Here is a 19,423-nt window from a genome sequence, read left to right as displayed (position 1 = left end):
GGTTCCATAATTTAAAGGGATGGCATATGAGGAGAGACTAAAGGCAATGGATCTACCAACCTTGGAGCAGAGAAGAGAGAGAGGGGATCTGATACAAGTTTATAAATTGATTAACGGAATGGATGAAGTGGATAATGAGAAACTGATCCTGAGAGAAGAATATGACTTTAGAAGCACAAGATCGCATAGTAAGAAACTAAGGAAGAGACGATGTCTGAGAGATGTTAAAAAATTTAGTTTCCCGCAAAGATGTGTTGAGACTTGGAACAGTTTGAGTGAGGAAGTGGTATCAGCAAAGAGTGTACATAGTTTTAAAGAAAAATTGGATAAGTGTAGATATGGAGACGGGACCACACGAGCATAAAGCCCAGGCCCTGTAAAACTACAACTAGGTAAATACACACACACACATAGATTCATAAATGGAAACAATAGAAAGGTTAAAAGGAGGGAACGGGATAGTGGAAGACCCAAAAAGTATGGCAGAACTATTAAATAAAAAATTCCAGGAGGTCTTTACTAAAGAATCCAAATTTGAGAGGCCACAGGGTAATAGAGAGACAATCTATATGAAAGAGATTAAAGTAACCAAGCTTGAAATAAAAGAGTTAATGAAGGAACTGGATGAAGAGAAGGCAATGGGTCCGGATGAAGTCTCAGGCAGAATAGTGAAAGAATGTAGGGAAGAACTAGCAAGTCCTATATACAACATCATAAAATTCTCAATAGAAAATGGAACAGTGCCAGTAGAATGGAAAAGAGCTGAGGTGGTTCCCATATATAAGAGTGGAAGGAAAGAAGAACCTTTAAATTACAGACCGGTATCACTAACTAGTGTAATATGCAAGATGTGTGAAAGAATAATAAAGAAACAATGGATCGAGTTCCTTGAAGACAACAAATTAATATCGAATAGCCAATTTGGTTTTAGAAAAGGACGGTCTTGTGTAACTAATTTATTGAGTTTCTATTGTAGAATAGTTGATAGAGTACAAGAGAGAGAGGGATGGGTTGACTGCATCTATTTGGATTTAAAAAAGGCGTTTGACAAAGTGCCACACGCAAGATTACTGTGGAACTTAGAGGAGAAGGGTGGCTTAAAAGGAAGCACATTGAGATGGATAGAAAATTATTTGAGGGGGAAAGAAATAAGGATGGTAGTTAAAGATATGAAGTCCAAGTGGAGAGCAGTAGAAAGCAGAGTGCCACAGGGGTCAGTATTGGCACCAGTACTTTTCCTCATTTATATTAACGACATGCCAGAAGGAGTGAACAGCTACATAAATTTGTTTGTGGATGATACGAAACTGTGCAACGTTATAAAGCAAAAGGAGGATTGTGAAATACTGCAAGAAGACCTAAATAAGATCTGGGAATGGAGTAAGAAGTGGGAAATGGAATTCAATGTGAACAAAAGCCATGTCATGGAAATGGGAAAGAGTGAAAGACGACTTGTGGGAATCTATAAGATGGGAGATGGAGTAGAACTGGAGAAAGTCATAAAGGAAAAGGACTTAGGAGTGACGATGGAAGAAAACAATCAACCAGTAAGCCATATTGATAGAATTTTTAGAGAAACATATAATTTGCTGAGGAATATTGGAGTAGCATTTCACTACATGGACAAAGAAATGATGAAGAAATTGATAAATACTATAATAAGACCCAGATTGGAATATGCAGGAGTAGTGTGGACCCCTTATAAAAAGAAACACATAAGGAAATTGGAGAGACTACAAAAAATGGCTACAAGAATGGTCCCAGAACTTGAAGGGATAACATATGAGGAGAGACTAAAGGCTATGGATCTACCAACCTTGGAACAAAGAAGGGAGAGAGGAGACCTGATACAAGTCTATAAATTGATCAACGGAATGGACCAAGTGGATAATGAGAAACTGATCCTGAGAGAAGAATATGACATCCGAAGCACAAGATCGCATAGTAAAAAGCTGAGAAAGGGAAGATGTCTGAGAGATATTAAACAATATAGTTTCCCGCAGAGATGTATTGAGACGTGGAACAGTTTAGATGAAGAAGTAGTGTCTGCAACGAGTGTGCACACTTTTAAAGTAAGATTGGATAAGTGTAGATATGGAGACGGGGCCACACGAGCATAAAGCCCAGGCCCTGTAAAACTACAACTAGGTAAATACACACACACACACACACACACACACCACCAACCAGTTGGACTGGTTGGTGGTGGAGAGTGGAGTCCCACAAGGCTCAGTGCTGGCACCAATACTTTTCCTTGTATATATTAATGACATGCCAGAGGGAGTAAACAGTTATATTAATTTGTTTGCGGATGATGCGAAGTTGTGTAGGTGTGTGAAGAGTGAAGAAGATTGTGAAATTTTACAGGCAGAGCTGGATAAGATTTGGGAGTGGAGCAAGAGGTGGCAAATGGAATTTAATCTGAGCAAAAGTCATGTGATGGAGATGGGGAAGAGTGGAAGACGGCCAAGAGGGTCATATAAGATGGGTGAAGAAGTAGTGTTGAAAAAGGTGGAAAAAGAAAAGGATTTGGGAGTGATAATACAAGACCATGGGCAGTTTGAGGCTCATATTGATAAGATGTTTGGAGAAACGTATAATTTGATAAAAAATATTGGATTAGCCTTCCATTATATGGATAAAGATATGAAGAAGAAATTAATTAGTACGGTAATTAGACCAAGATTGGAATATGCTGGAGTGGTTTGGTCCCCTTATAAAAAGAAGCATATAAGGAAGTTGGAGAGATTGCAGAGAATGGCAACAAAAATGGTTCTGGAATTGGCAGAAATGACCTATGAGGAGAGATTAAAAGAAATGAATTTGCTTACCTTGGAACAAAGAAGAGAAAGAGGAAATTTAATACAGGTTTATAAACTGTTGAACGGACTGGATGAAGTGGATAATGAGCAAATGATGTCGAGAGAGGAAAACTTAAATAGAACTACGAGATCGCATAGTAAAAAGATAGCCAAGGGAATATGCTTGAAGGATGTGAAGAAATATAGTTTCCCACAAAGATGTGTGGAGGTGTGGAATGGTTTGAGTGAGGAGGTGGTGTCAGCGAGGAGTGTGCATAGTTTTAAAGGAAAGTTGGATGTGTGTAGATATGGAGACAGGGCCACACGAGTATGATACCCAGGCCCTGTAAAATTACAACTAGGTGAATACACACACACACACACACACACACACACACACACACACACACACACACACACACACACACACACACACACACAACCCACAACCAAACAGTATGTTGACATGCCCACAATTACTCATCACAGCCCCTCAAACAAACTCTCTCTCTCTCTCTCTCTCTCTCTCTCTCTCTCTCTCTCTCTCTCTCTCTCTCTCTCTCTCTCTCTCTCTCTCTCTCTCTCTCTCTCTCTCTCTCTCTCTCTCTCTCTCTCTCTCTCTCTCTCTCTCTTCTATTTAAATATAATCTTGTAACTGATTGTATGTTACATAGTTTTCAGTGGGAACTGTGGTCTTAAACTAAGATCAAGTACTGCCCAATGTCATTCACTCTTTAACCATGTCTTGACTTTCTTGCACTGTCACTATCAGGCATTTCACCTTCATCACCCAGCAATGCAGTCACTGTCAGGTGGGTGTGTCCAAAGCCGGACGTGGGCTGTGCACTTCACCTGCTGGGTGATGTCCTGGTGACGTCCACTGCTGAGGTGAGGCATTCCATGGCATTGCAGTGTCATGGGTGAAGGCTCGTTGACACCTCACTGAGTGGTACCTCAAGGAGGATGTCAGACCCTACTATTCTCATAGTGCATTTATTCCTCCCCCAGGGGATCTGAAGCTCTGTAAGGTGAGGTGTGAGCTGCACCCAAACCCTTGTTTTCGAGTGGTTGCGCTATAGCTGGGTAGGAGCAATTTGGAGTGTGTTTGAGTGCAGTCGATACTGTGCTCACTGCCTCAGCTGCTGTCCCTAGCCACCACCACCATGGGTGAGGCACTCGGCCTGCCGCTGCATCTTATCCACTTGGGAGAAGTGGGACTGGACACTGTTCATCCACGTTATGGGGACTGTACTCTATGATGGCCCTCACCTGTGCCTTGTAGAGCATTACAAGACCCTTGACATCAAGTACTGTATTTGATAGCCCCTATGATACATGGGTTCATAAGATGCACACAATTTTGGCAGATATAGAAAAAAAAAAAAAGATAAATGAGTAGCTAGATTTAAGCTCTGAATATGAAGTGGTGAACGATTTCATCTGACATTTGAAGACTCTCCCATGCATTTAGATTATTATTAGATCACAATATTTTGCATTTAATGACTTCAATATTTTCCAGTAGCCTACATACCAATCTTGTTGTGAGAAATAAACATGCACCTGGTATATGGCATTGGTACTGACTGTGAGAGACTACAGAGCTGATAATCATATTTTTTTTTTTTTTATATATTTTTTTTTTTTTTTTTTTTTTACATGTATGCAAGATAAGAATGTTAAAAGATAGGTACAACTTCAACTACAAGTAATCCCCGCTTAACGAAGGGGTTACATTCCTAAAAAAACCTTCATTAAGCAAATCAATTATAACAAGTTTAACCCGACTTGAACTTCCATTGAGAGTAAACAAAGCAAGAGTGCATGATAGTACAGTGAAAGGTTTAATGAAAGTAAAAATTATGAAGTTAAACATTTAGGCAGTTTAATGTAAGTCATTATAATGTACACCAATATATGTATGTACGTAACTTTTATAATGTTGATGATCTTAAATTTATGAAGGGAGGGAGAATGAAACGGGAAAGACACTAACCAGCAACCTGTGGAATGTAAACAAAGGGCTCATCATTGTATCACATACAAAACTTATGTACCACATTTCCACAAGGCTTTCCATTTTATCCATTGTAGAGTCACAAGTTCAGGTGGTTCTTTTAGCTTGCAAGGAAGATACGGTCTCACCAGCCTTCTTAATAGAGTCTGCTGACTTGAAAATGGTAGACAGTAGATGGAGTCAAGCCATGGTGGGGAGCAATGCTATTAGTTTTCTCGCCTCTCTCGTGTCTGTGAATAATATCCAGCTTCACTTCGAGCGTAAGAGACTTCCTAGTCTTCTTAGCAACGCTAAGCGACATTACACGGCGTTTTTGTGGTAAGTTGAGCGAGGGAAGACGAGCTACAGCTGACTCTGTTATTGTTTTGAACAGGGGGAGTGAATGATGCGCGTGTTGTCCATGAGAGGCACTGGTGTATTCAAAAGCCTGTCGGCTTGCGTGATACGGCAGGGCTTTCAAACTTGGAAAAAATTACCTGGATAAAACTTTGTTAAAGCGAGTTTGATGTTTGTTAAACAAGCAGATGGTAATAAAATTAAACCTTCATTGTAGCGAAATTTCATTGTGTGAACCTTCATTAAGCAGGGGTTGCCTGTATATGAAAATGTATTTTCCCTCAAGGAGTAACAGCATCACACTGTAAAGAACACAGTGAAGCTTACTGTGTCAAAATCAAGACTGCATGTTTTGATTTGGTTCAGTTCATGTGCTGTATGGTCACTTAGGCAAATTTTTCCTGGCTGGTGTCATTCTATATGAATTAAGTAAGTATGACTTATTATATATTGTTACCTTAAAAGAAAGAGTTGTTTTATGGTGTAGTACCAATTATCACTTTGTTTACATGTGCGAAGATGTCTAGGGTTTGAGCTTAGACCCTTTGTTGCCATGGACTTACCCTCAACCACTGCCTCAATGCTGAACCTTGTCCTCATGGGACACAGGCTCAACTCCTGGACTCTTTTTGGGAGAAAAGGTACATTTTATGTGCCATCATTCAATACAGCAGGTGCCTCATTCAATACAGGAGTGTCACTCTCAGGAGGCCTTGTGTGCCACACTCTCCAGATTGCAGTCAAAGCTGTGTTTGGAGTCAACCTCCATCCCCAGGGTCCTTGATGGCAAGGGTGTCTTCTCCAAATTTCAACTGGCCTTCCCCAAACTTTAACTGGCCTTCCATCAGCTTGGCATCCTCCCGTGAAGATAAGATGATCAATGCCCAAGTTTTTTCAGTAGTAAACTTGACCTGCCTTTGTCTACCACTGGTCATGATGTCACCATAGTGGCAGTTGGTGGCATCAATCATGTTCACTACCTCCTCTCTACCATGGCATCATCTGCAGAGGCTGACACTAACAGAAGAGTGAAGGAGATCGCTGAAGTATACATTCCACAATATGGAAGAGGAAGTAGTACACACCCTCCAAAATGATAATAGTCTTCTAGAAAGGTCTAATAGCTCTAGTTCTAATCTTATAGACCAGTTCAAGGAGTGCTGTAAACTTGCCAATAAAGCGAGCTGTGAGCTTGCTGAACATCTCCCTTTGTGTCTCACAACTCAAGAGGGCAATTACAGTCTGCCCTCTAAAGACCACTCTTCTTAACACAAAATTACATGAACTATTGCAAACACACCGTTCACTTAGATGAGAAAATGCCTTGGAATCCCCTTCTGGGGAGGGGGCCATAAATGCCCCCAGGTCAAACTGCTCTCCCAGTATCGACCATAAATGTTTCGACACCTCCCTCAACTTTTTCTTCACTAACTTCTGCAACATTCAGCATCTTGGATCTGATTTTCAATGTGTAGAATACCACCTCTCCTTCATCCATCCTTGTTTAGTAACGACTCTCATTAGAAAGTACCTGTAGTTGTTGAAGTTTTTATTTTTTCTATTTTTATGAAACAAGTTTTATTGTCAGAGGGAAAGAGTTGTGGAGGATGAGAGGGTAGAGGAAGTATGAAAAATAAGTGGGAGGGAAGAGGGACAGTGAAGGTGTGGAGGAGGAGAGGGGAGAGGAAAAAGGCAAGCCTATGATACATATCAGAGGCAGCTCTAGCCAGTGACTGCACCCATGAAAGAGGATGACAGATGTCATTTTTGTTAGAAATATAGTGAGGAAAATCTCGTCAGGTGTTTATCTTACCAAATCTCTTTCAGGTTGAGTATGAAGCAAAAGTGGAGAGCTACCAAATTCCTAAGGACATGGCTTCTAAAGTAGTACTAACCTTGGCTGACGGCAGGACCATCTCCACAGACTTACTAGTATGTTGGATGGAACAAATATTTAGTCTGCTAAATATTCATTATGCAATGACACAATATTTAAAGGTGAAAATAAAGGACGGAAGGGAAAATATATCTTTTGTTGCCTTGGAACTGACCCAAGTATCACCCTTCAGTTGTAAAGCTTTGGAAGTCCTTGCAAGGGATGTCTTTCCAGATTGGAGCAGATGGAGCCAAGTCTTTGGTGCGAAGGAACATGGGTGTGCAGTACTTGAGCTGGGATTATGATCAGATGGGAATTGTGGCAACTTTGCAACTGTCAGAAGTAAGTAGTTGTGTAATGTGATTGGTTCATTCTGTCTTTCATTATTGTTTCTTCAAGAGAAGTCATAAGGAATTTAGTATATGTAAGCTTATGAAGTTCATCAACTGTGGTGTAAGTGTTGCCACGTAGGTCCTAACCAAGCCTCACATAGATTTCCCTGAGTAGTACAAGTTGCCTCTCTCACTGAATAACAACTCAGTACATTCAGATGCCAGCCTTTACTGCAGTGACAGTCATTTATTTCTTTGTAAAGGAAATATTAAAGTAAAGACCTGCTATAAAAGGAAATGTTATTGTTTAAAATCATATACCACACAAGAATATTAGTATCATCAGTGATCAAAAGCAGAAACTTATTACTCTACAAGTATTGAGTTTGTTTTCTTCTTTGTTATTACACATACTACTACCCATAATTATTAATTATTGCTTAAACCCCTCATTCCCACAGCAAACTTACACCATGTCTAAAAGCTCAAGAAAAGAAACTAAATAAATACTTGAGGTGCCCTTACTCGTTATCTTTGAGAAGACACCCAGCCCACTTTCTGCTCCCAGGTACCACCCATCAGGCTGATTCCCTCATTCGCCTCTTTGTTGTCACAGGGCTTACATGTCTTCGGCTCAGCGCTTGCACCGGCTCATTTTTTTCCTTTTCAACAGCGGTTGGGTTTGCCTTTTGTCACTCCTTGGTTTGTCTTTCTTCTACTGAAAGATTGTAAATATGTTATTATTACCTTCTCACCCATGGTTGTCCACTTTCACTGGCTGCATCAGCTTCATTGTCAAGGGTCTGGAGCACCCAGGAGCACATCAGCATGAGGCACACAATGGCGGGTGGGTGGCAGGCACAGCCGGACAGAGAAACACCAGCTTACTCACGTCCTTTACTGAGTCCTCAGTTCACAGTACATCACAGGGCAGCCTCCACACACACACACACACACACACAGGGCACTCAGGCACTCCACAGGCGTCCCCAGGGGCGGGCACAACAGACCACAGCAGCAGGCAGCACGTCTTAATAACAGAGCGTGCATCTCCCAGTCTTGCCTTGCACGTTCTCTCTTGCAGACTGCTCACTCGCGCTGCGCGCTAACACTCACAAAGCCAGCCCACGCAAACACACATATGCACATACATACACATTCGTAAATACTGCACTCCCCTTACAAAAAGGTCGACCCGACCTTCCTCACACTATAAAACAGAAAGGCAAAATGCATACAAAATAAACTAGAACATTTAGGACAGTTCAAAATCTCTCAGATACACTGGAGGCCGGCGGTGACGGACAGGGCAAGCAGCAGTCTCCACCACCAGCTGGCTGTCACCTACATCACCACCCACTGCCTCCTCAACCTCCTTGGGGACGTCCTCCATCGCTTCCGGGACATCTTCGGCACTTCCTTCCTCCTCGGGCTCATCTGAACCACAAGAGAAGCTACCAGGGCCGTGGTAGCGCCACAAGCGGTCCACGTGCACTACCAACGCCCGCTTGTGACCTCTCCTAATCTTGTACGTGACCGCCGAGTGCACGGCCACAACGGTATAGGGCCCCTCCCAGGGCTCTGCAGCTTCGGCAAGAGGCCACGCCTGCGTCGGGGATTGTGCAGCCACACCCTGTCCCCCTCTGCATACCTGGCGTCTCGCATGCGGCGATCGTACAGCTCCTTCATAGCGCGATTCGCCGTCCTCAGCTTGCCACGCACCTCACGATGGGCTTCCGCGAGCCGCTCCGTCTGCACCTCCTTCAGGTGGGTGGCGCTCTGCTGCGCCAGGTCCTCCAGGAAGCCCGGCAACAGGCCCGCCACACACGGCCGCTCTGCTTGCCGCCGTGCTTCGGTCCGCTGCACCTCTTTACATGCCCCAACCGGCGTGCCGGCGGGTATATTTCGAGCCTTGTCAGAGAAGTTAGCCAGTAACACAGTGACTAACTCCTCCCCCGTTCCTACGAGGCTCCTTCCAAGTGCCACACCGTCAGCCAGCCGCAGGTCACTCACAGGCTCCACCAGACCCTCAGCCTCCTTCATCACATGTGTTAAACGGCACTGAACGCGGGCCTCGGTGTGTGGGGGCAGCCTCAGTCGCTTCATGGTAACTACCTCGGCACGCCTGACTTCACGAAGGAAAGGCACGTCATGGCCACGTACTGTCATTGTCTTCTGCCTGAAGTCAACACAGGCGTCTATCCTCGTCAGGTAGTCGTATCCCAGTAAACACTCCTCGTCCAGGTCAGCGACGAAGACCGGCATGTTTTCCTCCACGCCACCTACACGCACATAAGCATTCACCGGACCCTACAGCGACATGCAGTCCCCCGTCATTCCACACAGCTGTTGAGGCGAGTCTGGCAACCACTCAGCCTCCACTAGCCCTGGTCACACCAGCGTGTGATCTGTGCCACTGTCCACAGTCATGCAACACGACCTCCCATCCACGGCGCCTCTCACCTGCGCGCTGCCAACGGTGTAGTGACTCCTCACACAAGCTGGGGCACTGGAGTTTTGGCCGGCTGAGAGGCGGCCCCTGCCTTCAGCCTGTAGTCGCTTCCCGCTGACACTACCTCCTTCGGGCTGGGGCAAGTGCTGGAGCGGTGTCCAGCCCCGCCGCAGTCCTCGCAGCAGGGCTGAAAGGCAACACGATCAGACCGGTCGAGAGAGCGCACCCTTCGCTCACTCGGGTAATAATAATATACGGTTCATTCATTTGGCAATGTAAAAAAATTACTCTGAAAATGTACAGGAGGGGGACATTAAAACAATGAAATGAAATACTTAACCTAACTATGGATCTAACTTAACCAAGAATTCACTTATTAATTTACTTATTTAAGGCTCGCACAATAGTGGGCACCGCGCTAAGTCGGTACCGATAAGTGCGCGCGGTGCTCGTAAGGGCGCCACACGATTCTGGTGTCGGGTGGCGCGAGCAGGGGGAGGCACGTCTGGGGGTAGGAGGTGGCGGAGACGTGGATGACGCAGCAGTCCTTCCCCAAATTTTTCCAAGGCTTCCTGGTGTCTTGTGGCCAGCCTCGGCAGACTCAGGCAGGTCAGGGCGTCCTCGTAGGACCTGTAGGCAGGCCCAAGGATGACCCTGAACGCCCTCTTCTGAACCCTCTCCAGCTGTTGTCATTGTGTGAGGTTCAGGGAGGAGGACCATGCTGGGGCAGCATACATGAGCTTAGGGAGTATAAAGGTGAGGTACACTCCCCTCAGCTCATCTCCCGGTGCTCCCAGGGACCTGAGTCGGCGCAGCAAATAGATTTTGTATGAGGTTGACCTGATGATGTTGGAAACATGCTGCTTCCATGATAATTGATCATCCACCAAGACACCTAGAAGCTTGGTGCTGCGGACCATCTGGAGGGAGTGAGGGCCCACAGATAGCTGGGAAGGGGAGACTGCTGCTGTGGAGGTACAAATATGCATCACCATGGTCTTGGTGTGGTTGATGGTCATTTTGTTGTCCTCCGTCCACGTCTGTAGTTGGCTAAGAGTGGACTGAAGTGCTGAGAAGTCTGGGTTGGTGTTGTTGACGGGTACACCCACGGTGCAGTCATCCACATACTTCCAGCGGTGGGAGTGTGGATGAGAGCATTGTTGATAAGGATGAGGAAGCACAGAGGACCCATCTTGGTCCCCTGAGGGACCCCGCATGTGAGCTGTTGGAAAGAGGAGACAGAGCCCTGATAACGAACGGCCTGACGCCTTCCCGTGAGGAAGTCTGCCAGCCACGCTATCAGGTAGGGAGAGAGACCCAGAGTGATGGCTTTATTTATCACAACAGTGTGATCAACAAGATCAAAGGCCTTTCTGAAGTCCACAAAAGCAATAGCTAGAGAAGTGTTGCGTTTGTCCAGGTGGCTGTGGATGAATTCCAGGAAGCTGACAAGGTAGTGAGATGTGGAGGTGGATTTAATATTGCCAAATTGTTGTGTGTCAATAGAGTTACAAATTTTGTTATAGGCCCAGTTGAACACAAAATCCTCACAGATAAGGCTGGGTATAGGGGTGATGGTGACTGGTCTTAGATCATTCAGTGACTGTGGATTGGAAATTTTGGGGGTGACGTAAGATGTCTTCCAGTCATAGGGGCAGGAATGTTGAGAAAGGGAGGCGTTGATGATAGAGCAAAGGGGTGTGGCAAGTTCTGGGGCAAATTCTCTGTAAATTTTTATGAGGAGGTCAGTGGGAGTGGTGGATCTGTTTAGTTTAAATTTAAGAAGCTTCCTGTAAACATCAACCTCCTGGACAGGGGGTGGAAGGGAGGAGGCAGGGAGGTAGGCTGGGAGAGTAGTAGAGTGAAGGGGAGGGAGTGTCTGACAGATCGCAGCGAAGTGACCGTTTATCTCTTCGGCCGCGTTGTCAGGTGAAAGGTGTGAAACACAGGGAAGAGAAGAGGCTTGTTTTTGTAAACCACACAAAGACTTAATCTTGTCGTACTACTGTCTGTTGTTAGCAAGCTTGAGATGGTGAATTTTATCTGGGTAGTAGCTTGCCTTGGCTTTTTTAATTTCCCTGATAACTCTGTTCCTTAATCTCCTGTACTGGTCAGGGCTAGAGTGGAAAGCCCTGTCACGCTGACAAAGGAGTCGTTTGATGCAGGGCGCCATCCAAGGGGCATCAGATGGGTCCACTGTGATGTTCTTGGTGGGGAAGTAGTGGTGGAAGGCTTCCGTTGTGGTGGTGAAGTAGTTCCGCCATTTTGTGTGGATGTCTTCCTCCTCCAGTACCTCGGTCCACGGGTGATGTGTCAGCCACTGCCCAAATTCCCTCATGGCGGAGTCAGGCATGGGCCTGTGGGATCTGGTGACAGTTGACCTGGGAACCGAGGTGGTGGGGGTGGGTGTCCACAGGATGGAGAGGTGGGTGCTGCGTCCCATGGAGGGGAGTGGCTTGGGAGGCGAGTACTGCTGGCTCAGGTCTGTCATGATAAGCATTTTACTACCATCTCCTCGTTTAACGAACCCCAAACTCGCTTTAACAAAGTTTTATCCAGGTAATTTTTTCCAAGTTTGAAAGCCCGCCGTATCACGCAAGTCGACAGGCTTTTCAATACACCAGGAACTGCCAATACTATGGCTTGCCTCAGAAGAAATCCTGGGACACCTGTAAAATCAAGATCAAGATCAAGATCAAGCCTCTCGTGGACAACACGTGTACCACTCACTCCCCTGTTCAAAACATAACAGCGTCGTCTTCCCTCGCTCAACTTACCACCAAAACGCCCTGCAATGTGGCCTAGCATTCCTAAGAAGACCAGTAAGTCTCTTACTCTCGAAATGAAGCTGGATATTATTCACAGACACAAGAGAGGCAAGAAAACTATAGCATTGCTTGCCACCATCTTGACTCCATCTACTGTCTCTACTATTTTCAAGTCAGCAGACTCTATTAAGAAGGCTGGTGAGACCATATCTTCGTTGCAAGCTAATAGAACCGCCTGAACTCGTGACTCTACAATGGATAAAATGGAAAGCCTTGTGGAAATGTGGTACATAAGTTTTGTATGTGATACAATGATGCGCCCTTTGTTTTTATTCCACAGGTTGCCGGTTAGTGTCTTTCCTGTTTCACTCTTCCTCCATAAATTTAAGATCATAAACATTACAAGGTTACGTACATTCATACATTAGTGTACATTATAATAACTTAAATTAAACTGCCTAAATGTTTAACTTCATAATTTTTACTTTCATTAAACCCTTCACTGTACTATGATGCACTCTCGCTTTGCTTACTCTCAATGGAAGTTCAAGTCAGGAGTTAAACTTGTTATAATCGGTTCGCTTAACGAAGTTTCGCCTAACGAAGTGTTTTTTAGGAAGGTAACCCCTTCGTTAAGCTGGGGTTGCCTGTACTAGGAATTATCATAACATACTAGACAGGGAAGGAGCGGTGGGCATGTGAAAGCTCCCCTCCAGCAGAGGTGACTTGCCTTGCACATGCTACCCCTGTTTTACGACAACTACCACAACTTGCCTCGCACAAGCACACTTCAACTGACCAAGGTAAGTCTCATGTACTTTATTAAATTTACTTCACCAAGTCACCCTCAGCGGAGTGGAGCTTCCCCATGAGGCTTTGAAGCCATGTAGGTGTCGGGTTTGAATAATGGATAGAATTGATAGAAAAGGCAACCAATCCCAACTGTGAATAGAATTTTAATTAACTGAAAAGTTAATTACAGAAACATACACCTGGAACCCATGGGACAAACATGACCCCAGACAAAACAAACATGAATACTGACAATTAGTACATTCTACAGACCTACTAATGATGCCTGGTAACAGAAGACACCATGAAATGTAAGCACATGACACATGTCACCGACCACTGCCTGTAGAAGGACCACATCCTGAAACAGATCAGAAGCTGTTACAATGGGCTTATTATAAAATATTGCAAACGTAGTTGCACTAGACCAACCAGCTTTTTGCATGATACACGTCATTGGCACTGCCATAGCCTTGGCCTTTGATGCCACAGCCGGCCATACACTACCTACTTTGAATATTGTTGTGTCCACACCAGACATACAAGTCAGTGACTTTACCCACCGTACTATAGTGGCTTTTGGATACAGCATTGTGCAGCTTGTTAAAGCTAAAAAACAAATTGAAATCGTTGTGCTGGACACCATGCCTAAGATCCTTGGTCCTTGCCATGTATTCCAACAAAGTTTTACCAACACACAAACTATCATCAGGAGAATAAGCCTGAAAGTTCACCTGCAAATATTAAAGTTAGGTCTACATTGCTTAACAGTTCCACCCAGCGGTATGGAAGTATAATAATTGTTAACATCCATGCCATGAAGCACTGATAAATGTAAGGTCAGAACCCTGGCTGCCTGAGTGATTGCCATCAACTTGACAAGTTTTAAGGTGAGATCTTTTAATGATAGGTCCCGCAAGGGATGCATGGATCATAGTTTTTGTAAGACTGGTTGTACGTCCCATATCGCTGTATACCTGGGTGTAGGCGGTCTGAGGTTGAAGACCCCTTTCATGAACCTGCAAATCAGTGGATGATTCCTACAATGCCTAATGAAGAAAGAGCACCCCCTCGCATTGTTAACGCTGTTATAGCCCACATTCCAATGAAATGTTTCGGTCAAGAAGGTAATGATGTGGGAGGCAGAAAAACTAAGCCGATTGACGCCCCATCTAGTACAAAACTGGTGCCACCTAGCAACATGCAGTTGGTATTGTTTAGCTGTGCCCGGCTTCCAGGAAGCAAGCAAGATGTCCGCACCTGTTGCAGAAACATCTAATTCTCATAAGGTCTCCCAGATAGTAAGCATGCCATGAGCTGTGTGTGTGTCACATGACTGAGTGCGACCCGGCAAGGGAAGGGTGTGTCAGTACATCTGCCCTGCTCTTAATCCTTTCAGTCCGGGGACGTAAATATACGTCATGGTGGCTACACGCGACAGTCCGGTGATGTATATATGCGTCCACAAGCCTTACCTCCAGTCCGGGGACGTATTATTACGTCTTGTTGGCCATAAGTGTTTTAAATGAGTGTAACCAAGAAAACCAGCAGCCATTTGTTCTCTTAGAACTCTAGGAAAATGAATATATGTAACTATTATATCGCAGACAAGAGTAAGTTTTTGCATGAAGGTTTATTTTTTCTCTGTTTCGTCAGCTGTAGCAGCCACAGCCACCAGCTTACAGAGAAAGAGAGAGAGATATCATGTCCGTCATTCCCACCCCCCACTATCTGGTGATAATTCTTCCTTCTCTCTCTCTCTCTCTCTCTCTCTCTCTCTCTCTCTCTCTCTCTCTCTCTCTCTCTCTCTCTCTCTCTCTCTCTCTCTCTCTCTCTCATAGTGTTTCCATTCGTAGTTTTTTGCAGGTTTTCGCGTTTGTGTGTGTGTGTGTTTCACTGTTTCACTGTTTGATCTGCTGCAGTCTCTGACGAGACAGCCAGACGTTACCCTACAGAACGAGCTCAGAGCTCATTATTTCTGATCTTCGGATAGGCCTGAGATCAGGCACACACCACACACCGGGACAACAAGGTCACAACTCCTCGATTTACATCCCGTACCTACTCACTGCTAGGTGAACAGGGGCTACACGTGAAAGGAGAGACACCCAAATATCTCCACTCGGCCGGGGAATCGAACCCCGGTCCACTGGCTTGTGAAGCCAGCGCTCAAACCACTGAGCTACCGGGCCTTGTGTGTGTGTGTGTGTGTGTGTGCGCTGTCATGTTGAAACTTGCTTCTACTTTTTGCGTTTTTTATTTCGCGTTTGAAGCCATATGTGTGTGTGTGTGTGTGCGTGTGTGTGTGATGTGTGTGTGGTGTGTGTGTGTATTTACCTAGTTGTATTTACCTAGTTGTAGTTTTACAGGGCCTGGGCTTTATGCTCGTGTGGTCCCGTCTCCATATCTACACTTATCCAATTTTTCTTTAAAACTATGTACACTCTTTGCTGATACCACTTCCTCACTCAAACTGTTCCAAGTCTCAACACATCTTTGCGGGAAACTAAATTTTTTAACATCTCTCAGACATTGTCCCTTCCTTAGTTTCTTACTATGCGATCTTTTGCTTCTAAAGTCATATTCTTCTCTCAGTATCAATTTCTCATTATCCACTTCATCCATTCCGTTAATCAATTTATAAACTTGTATCAGATCCCCTCTCTCTCTTCTCTGCTCCAAGGTTGGTAGATCCATTGCCTTTAGTCTCTCCTCATATGCCATCCCTTTAAATTCTGGAACCATTCTTGTAGCCATTTTTTGTAGTCTCTCTAATTTTCTTATGTGTTTCTTTTTATGGGGAGTCCACACAACTCCTGCATATTCCAATCTAGGTCTTATTTTAGTACTTATCAATTTCTTCATCATTTCCTTGTCCATATAGTGAAATGCTACTCCAATATTCCTTACCAAATTATACGTCTCTCTGAAAATTCTATCAATATGGCTAATCGGTTGATTATTTTCTTCCATTGTCACTCCCAAGTCCTTTTCCTTTTTTACTTTTTCTAGTTCTACTCCATCTCCCATCTTATAGATTCCCACTGGTCGTCTTTCACTTTTTCCCATTTCCATGACATGGCTTTTGTCCACATTGAATTCCATCTCCCATTTTTTGCTCCATTTCCAGATCTTGTTTAAGTCTTCCTGTAGTATTTCACAATCCTCTTTTGTTTAATGACTGCACAGTTTCGCATCGTCCATAAACAGATTTATGTAGCTGTTCACTCCTCTGGCATGTCATTTATATATACTGAGAAAAAGTATTGGTGCCAATACTGACCCCTGTGGCACTCCGCTGTGTGTGTGTGTGTGTGTGTGTGCGTGTGCGTGTGTGTGTGTGTGTGTGTGTGTGTGTGTGTGTGTGCTGACATATGAGCTCTCTCTCTGACTCTCTCTCTCTCTCTCTCTCTCTCTCTCTCTCTCTCTCTCTCTCTCTCTCTCTCTCTCTCTCTCTCTCTCTCTCTCTCTCTCTCTCTCTCTCTCTCTCTCTCTCTCTCTCTCTCTCTCTCTCTCTCTCTCAATTTATTTCGTGTTTGAAATAATGTATATTTTGCATGACAGGTATATGTTGCCATTTGCTATGCCTGGAGCCACCACTCCCCACCACCCAATGCAAGACACCTCCTCTGCCCACCCTCACCACCACCAGGCCACAGCCCTCCACCCCCGGCTTCACCGCACTCCCCTCCACCTCAGCCTTTTCCTCACAGCCCTTCACCTCCGGCTTCACTGCACTCCCCTCCACCTCCGCCTTTCCCTCACAGCCCTCCACCTCCAGCTTCACCGCACTCCCCTCCACCTCTGCCTTTCCCTCACAGCCCTCCACCTCCGGCTTCACCACACTCCCCTCCACCTCAGCCTTTCCCTCACAGCCCTCCATCTCTGCCATCACAGCACCACCACCCAAGAAATTCAGGGAGAAATCTCCCGAACTGTAATAAAAAAAAAAAAATTTAAAAACGTAAAATATAAAAAATAAAATTTTGTATTGTTTTCCTTTTTAGCATAGCAATGGGAAGTGTATTGTAACATACAAATATTTTTACACATCCTGATATATAGTATGTGATGAATATATTGAGTTTATGGCTAAAACATTGATTATTCAATACTGAAGCTTCAAATCTTGGCATGCGCGCGTGCCGCCCAGATGGAGCGCGGCGCATGTTTTCTAGCTTCAGGGGCAAATGAGTTAAGGAGCCTGGGGAAGTCGAACAATAGTTGTAGGAGAGTTCCCATCCAGGGTTGAGACGTCCATAATGGCACCACCATCCACACCCTTGCTTGTTCCGCACGGATCTGCTGGAGGCACTTAGCAATTAGAGAGAATAGGGGAAAAGGGTAAGCCAAGTCAAACTGTGCCCAGTGTAATGTGAAAGCATTAAAGAATTTTGCTTCTGGATCTGGTGTCCATGAACAAAATGTAGCCACTTCCCTATTCAGCCTGGATGCAAATAAAGCAATGGAAGGAGTACCAAAACTGGAAGAAATGCTACAAAAAATGTGCTCGTCAAGCTTCCATTCATGCCTATCATTAAACGTGCGAGAGGCATAATCCGCAAAAGGTTTTCTCTGCCCATGCCTGATTCCTCACACACCAGTCCCAAATCAAAGTGGAAAGAAAGTTACATATAAGTGATTTCGTACCACACATAGTTTACATCAGTAGTATTATCACGAAAGACTTTAATATGTCTCCCACAGAGCTCACAAGTGAATGCTTGATGAGCAAACAGGATAGCTTTGAGCTCTAATGCATTGATGTGCAGCAATTTCTCCTCAGATGACCAACTCCCACCTGGAGTCATATGGTGGAGTTGGCCACCCCAACCAGTGGTAGAAGTATCAGTGAACAAGTGAATGTTGGCAGCTGCACGGAAAATCTTCCGACATTGTACGGACATGTTATGTAGCCACCAGTGAAGGTCCAATTTCATGTCATCCATAAGAACCATAAATTGATCAAAGTCCCCATTCACCTGACACAATGCTGCAGTTTTAGCTGCCTCCAACTTCCTGTAGTGAAGTCTCCCTAACTCACCTGCAGGGGTAGCCGCCACCAGCAGACCAGTAACCATGGTCACCTCCCGGATTTTTTCCTTACTTTTACACATAAGTGTTTGACAACTGTTGGGTATGGTATCCACTCTGCATGCTGGTAATGAAACAGTTATAGTCTCTGTGTCAATCATATTACCCAGGCATTCAATCCACTTAGTAGGAACTAAAACTGTGAGGCAGCCTTGCAGAGAACTTACAAATAAGAGAATCATCAATGTAATTGGTAATTGTAAAACCCCTCTCTCTCAAAGCTGGAAAAACAAGTTTCATTAATTTGGTGAAAGGCCTAGGACCCTCAGCAATACCATTAGGCAAGCATGTAAACTGATAAATCTTTCCATGCCAAGTGAAACAGAAAACATTGGTGCTCTTCTGCAATCTTGACAGAATAGTAGGCATGCCTAAGGTCAATTGAAACTAAAAAAAATCACCTTCATTAATTCTCCATTTTAAAGTGTTTATATGGAATGTGTTTATTTAATTTTTCAAATTTAGCACCATCCTATATTCACCATTCTTCTTTAGTCTCAAAAAAAAAAAAAAAAAAAAAGGCAAAATAACTTGGCCTGTGCTGGCCTCGGCTCTTGGCATTCTTTGGAACAGAGTCCTGGCGTGTAATGTAGTGCCACTGAGGACCTCTAGCCCTGTGCCGCAGCTGACCATAAGGCTGCTACCTGGTGAAACTCCTGTACAAAGGCGAACCTCAGTAACCATGCAGAGGTGAGCTTCTTGGCTATGAGATTGGTCTGCAATTTGCTTGGCAGACTGAGAAACAGCACCAATGAACAGAAAACGAGTAACTGGTACTTTTGCTGGAACAAAGGCATGCATACTTGTGATTGATCTCGTGTTTCATGGCAAAACGCCTTGCCAAGTTGCTCTTGTAATTAGCATTACCTAACAAAGCCAATGCTCCGTTAAGCACACACACTGCTCGAGCTACCTCTGGCAGGCCTCCGTCTTGAGCAACCTTATCCAACACCAG

At 44.6% G+C, this 19,423-nt stretch overlaps 1 protein-coding gene across 1 annotated transcript in view; it reads left to right on the top strand.

The window, feature by feature from the left end:
- LOC123506090 (ubiquinone biosynthesis monooxygenase COQ6, mitochondrial-like) overlaps positions 1 to 19,423 on the top strand; it is a 52,755-nt gene that overhangs the window by 25,688 nt on the left and 7,644 nt on the right. Inside the window, exons 4-5 of the mRNA XM_045257955.1 lie at positions 6,982 to 7,086; positions 7,265 to 7,372. Of these exons, the coding sequence (XP_045113890.1) occupies positions 6,982 to 7,086; positions 7,265 to 7,372 (213 nt within the window). The remainder of the gene's footprint in view (positions 1 to 6,981; positions 7,087 to 7,264; positions 7,373 to 19,423) is intronic.

Source organism: Portunus trituberculatus, chromosome 19, assembly GCF_017591435.1.
Source record: "Portunus trituberculatus isolate SZX2019 chromosome 19, ASM1759143v1, whole genome shotgun sequence".
NCBI classification, from domain to species: Eukaryota; Metazoa; Arthropoda; class Malacostraca; order Decapoda; family Portunidae; genus Portunus; species Portunus trituberculatus.
The sequence above is the reverse complement of the archived record's forward strand: the minus strand, read 5'-3'. Positions and strand labels throughout refer to the sequence as shown.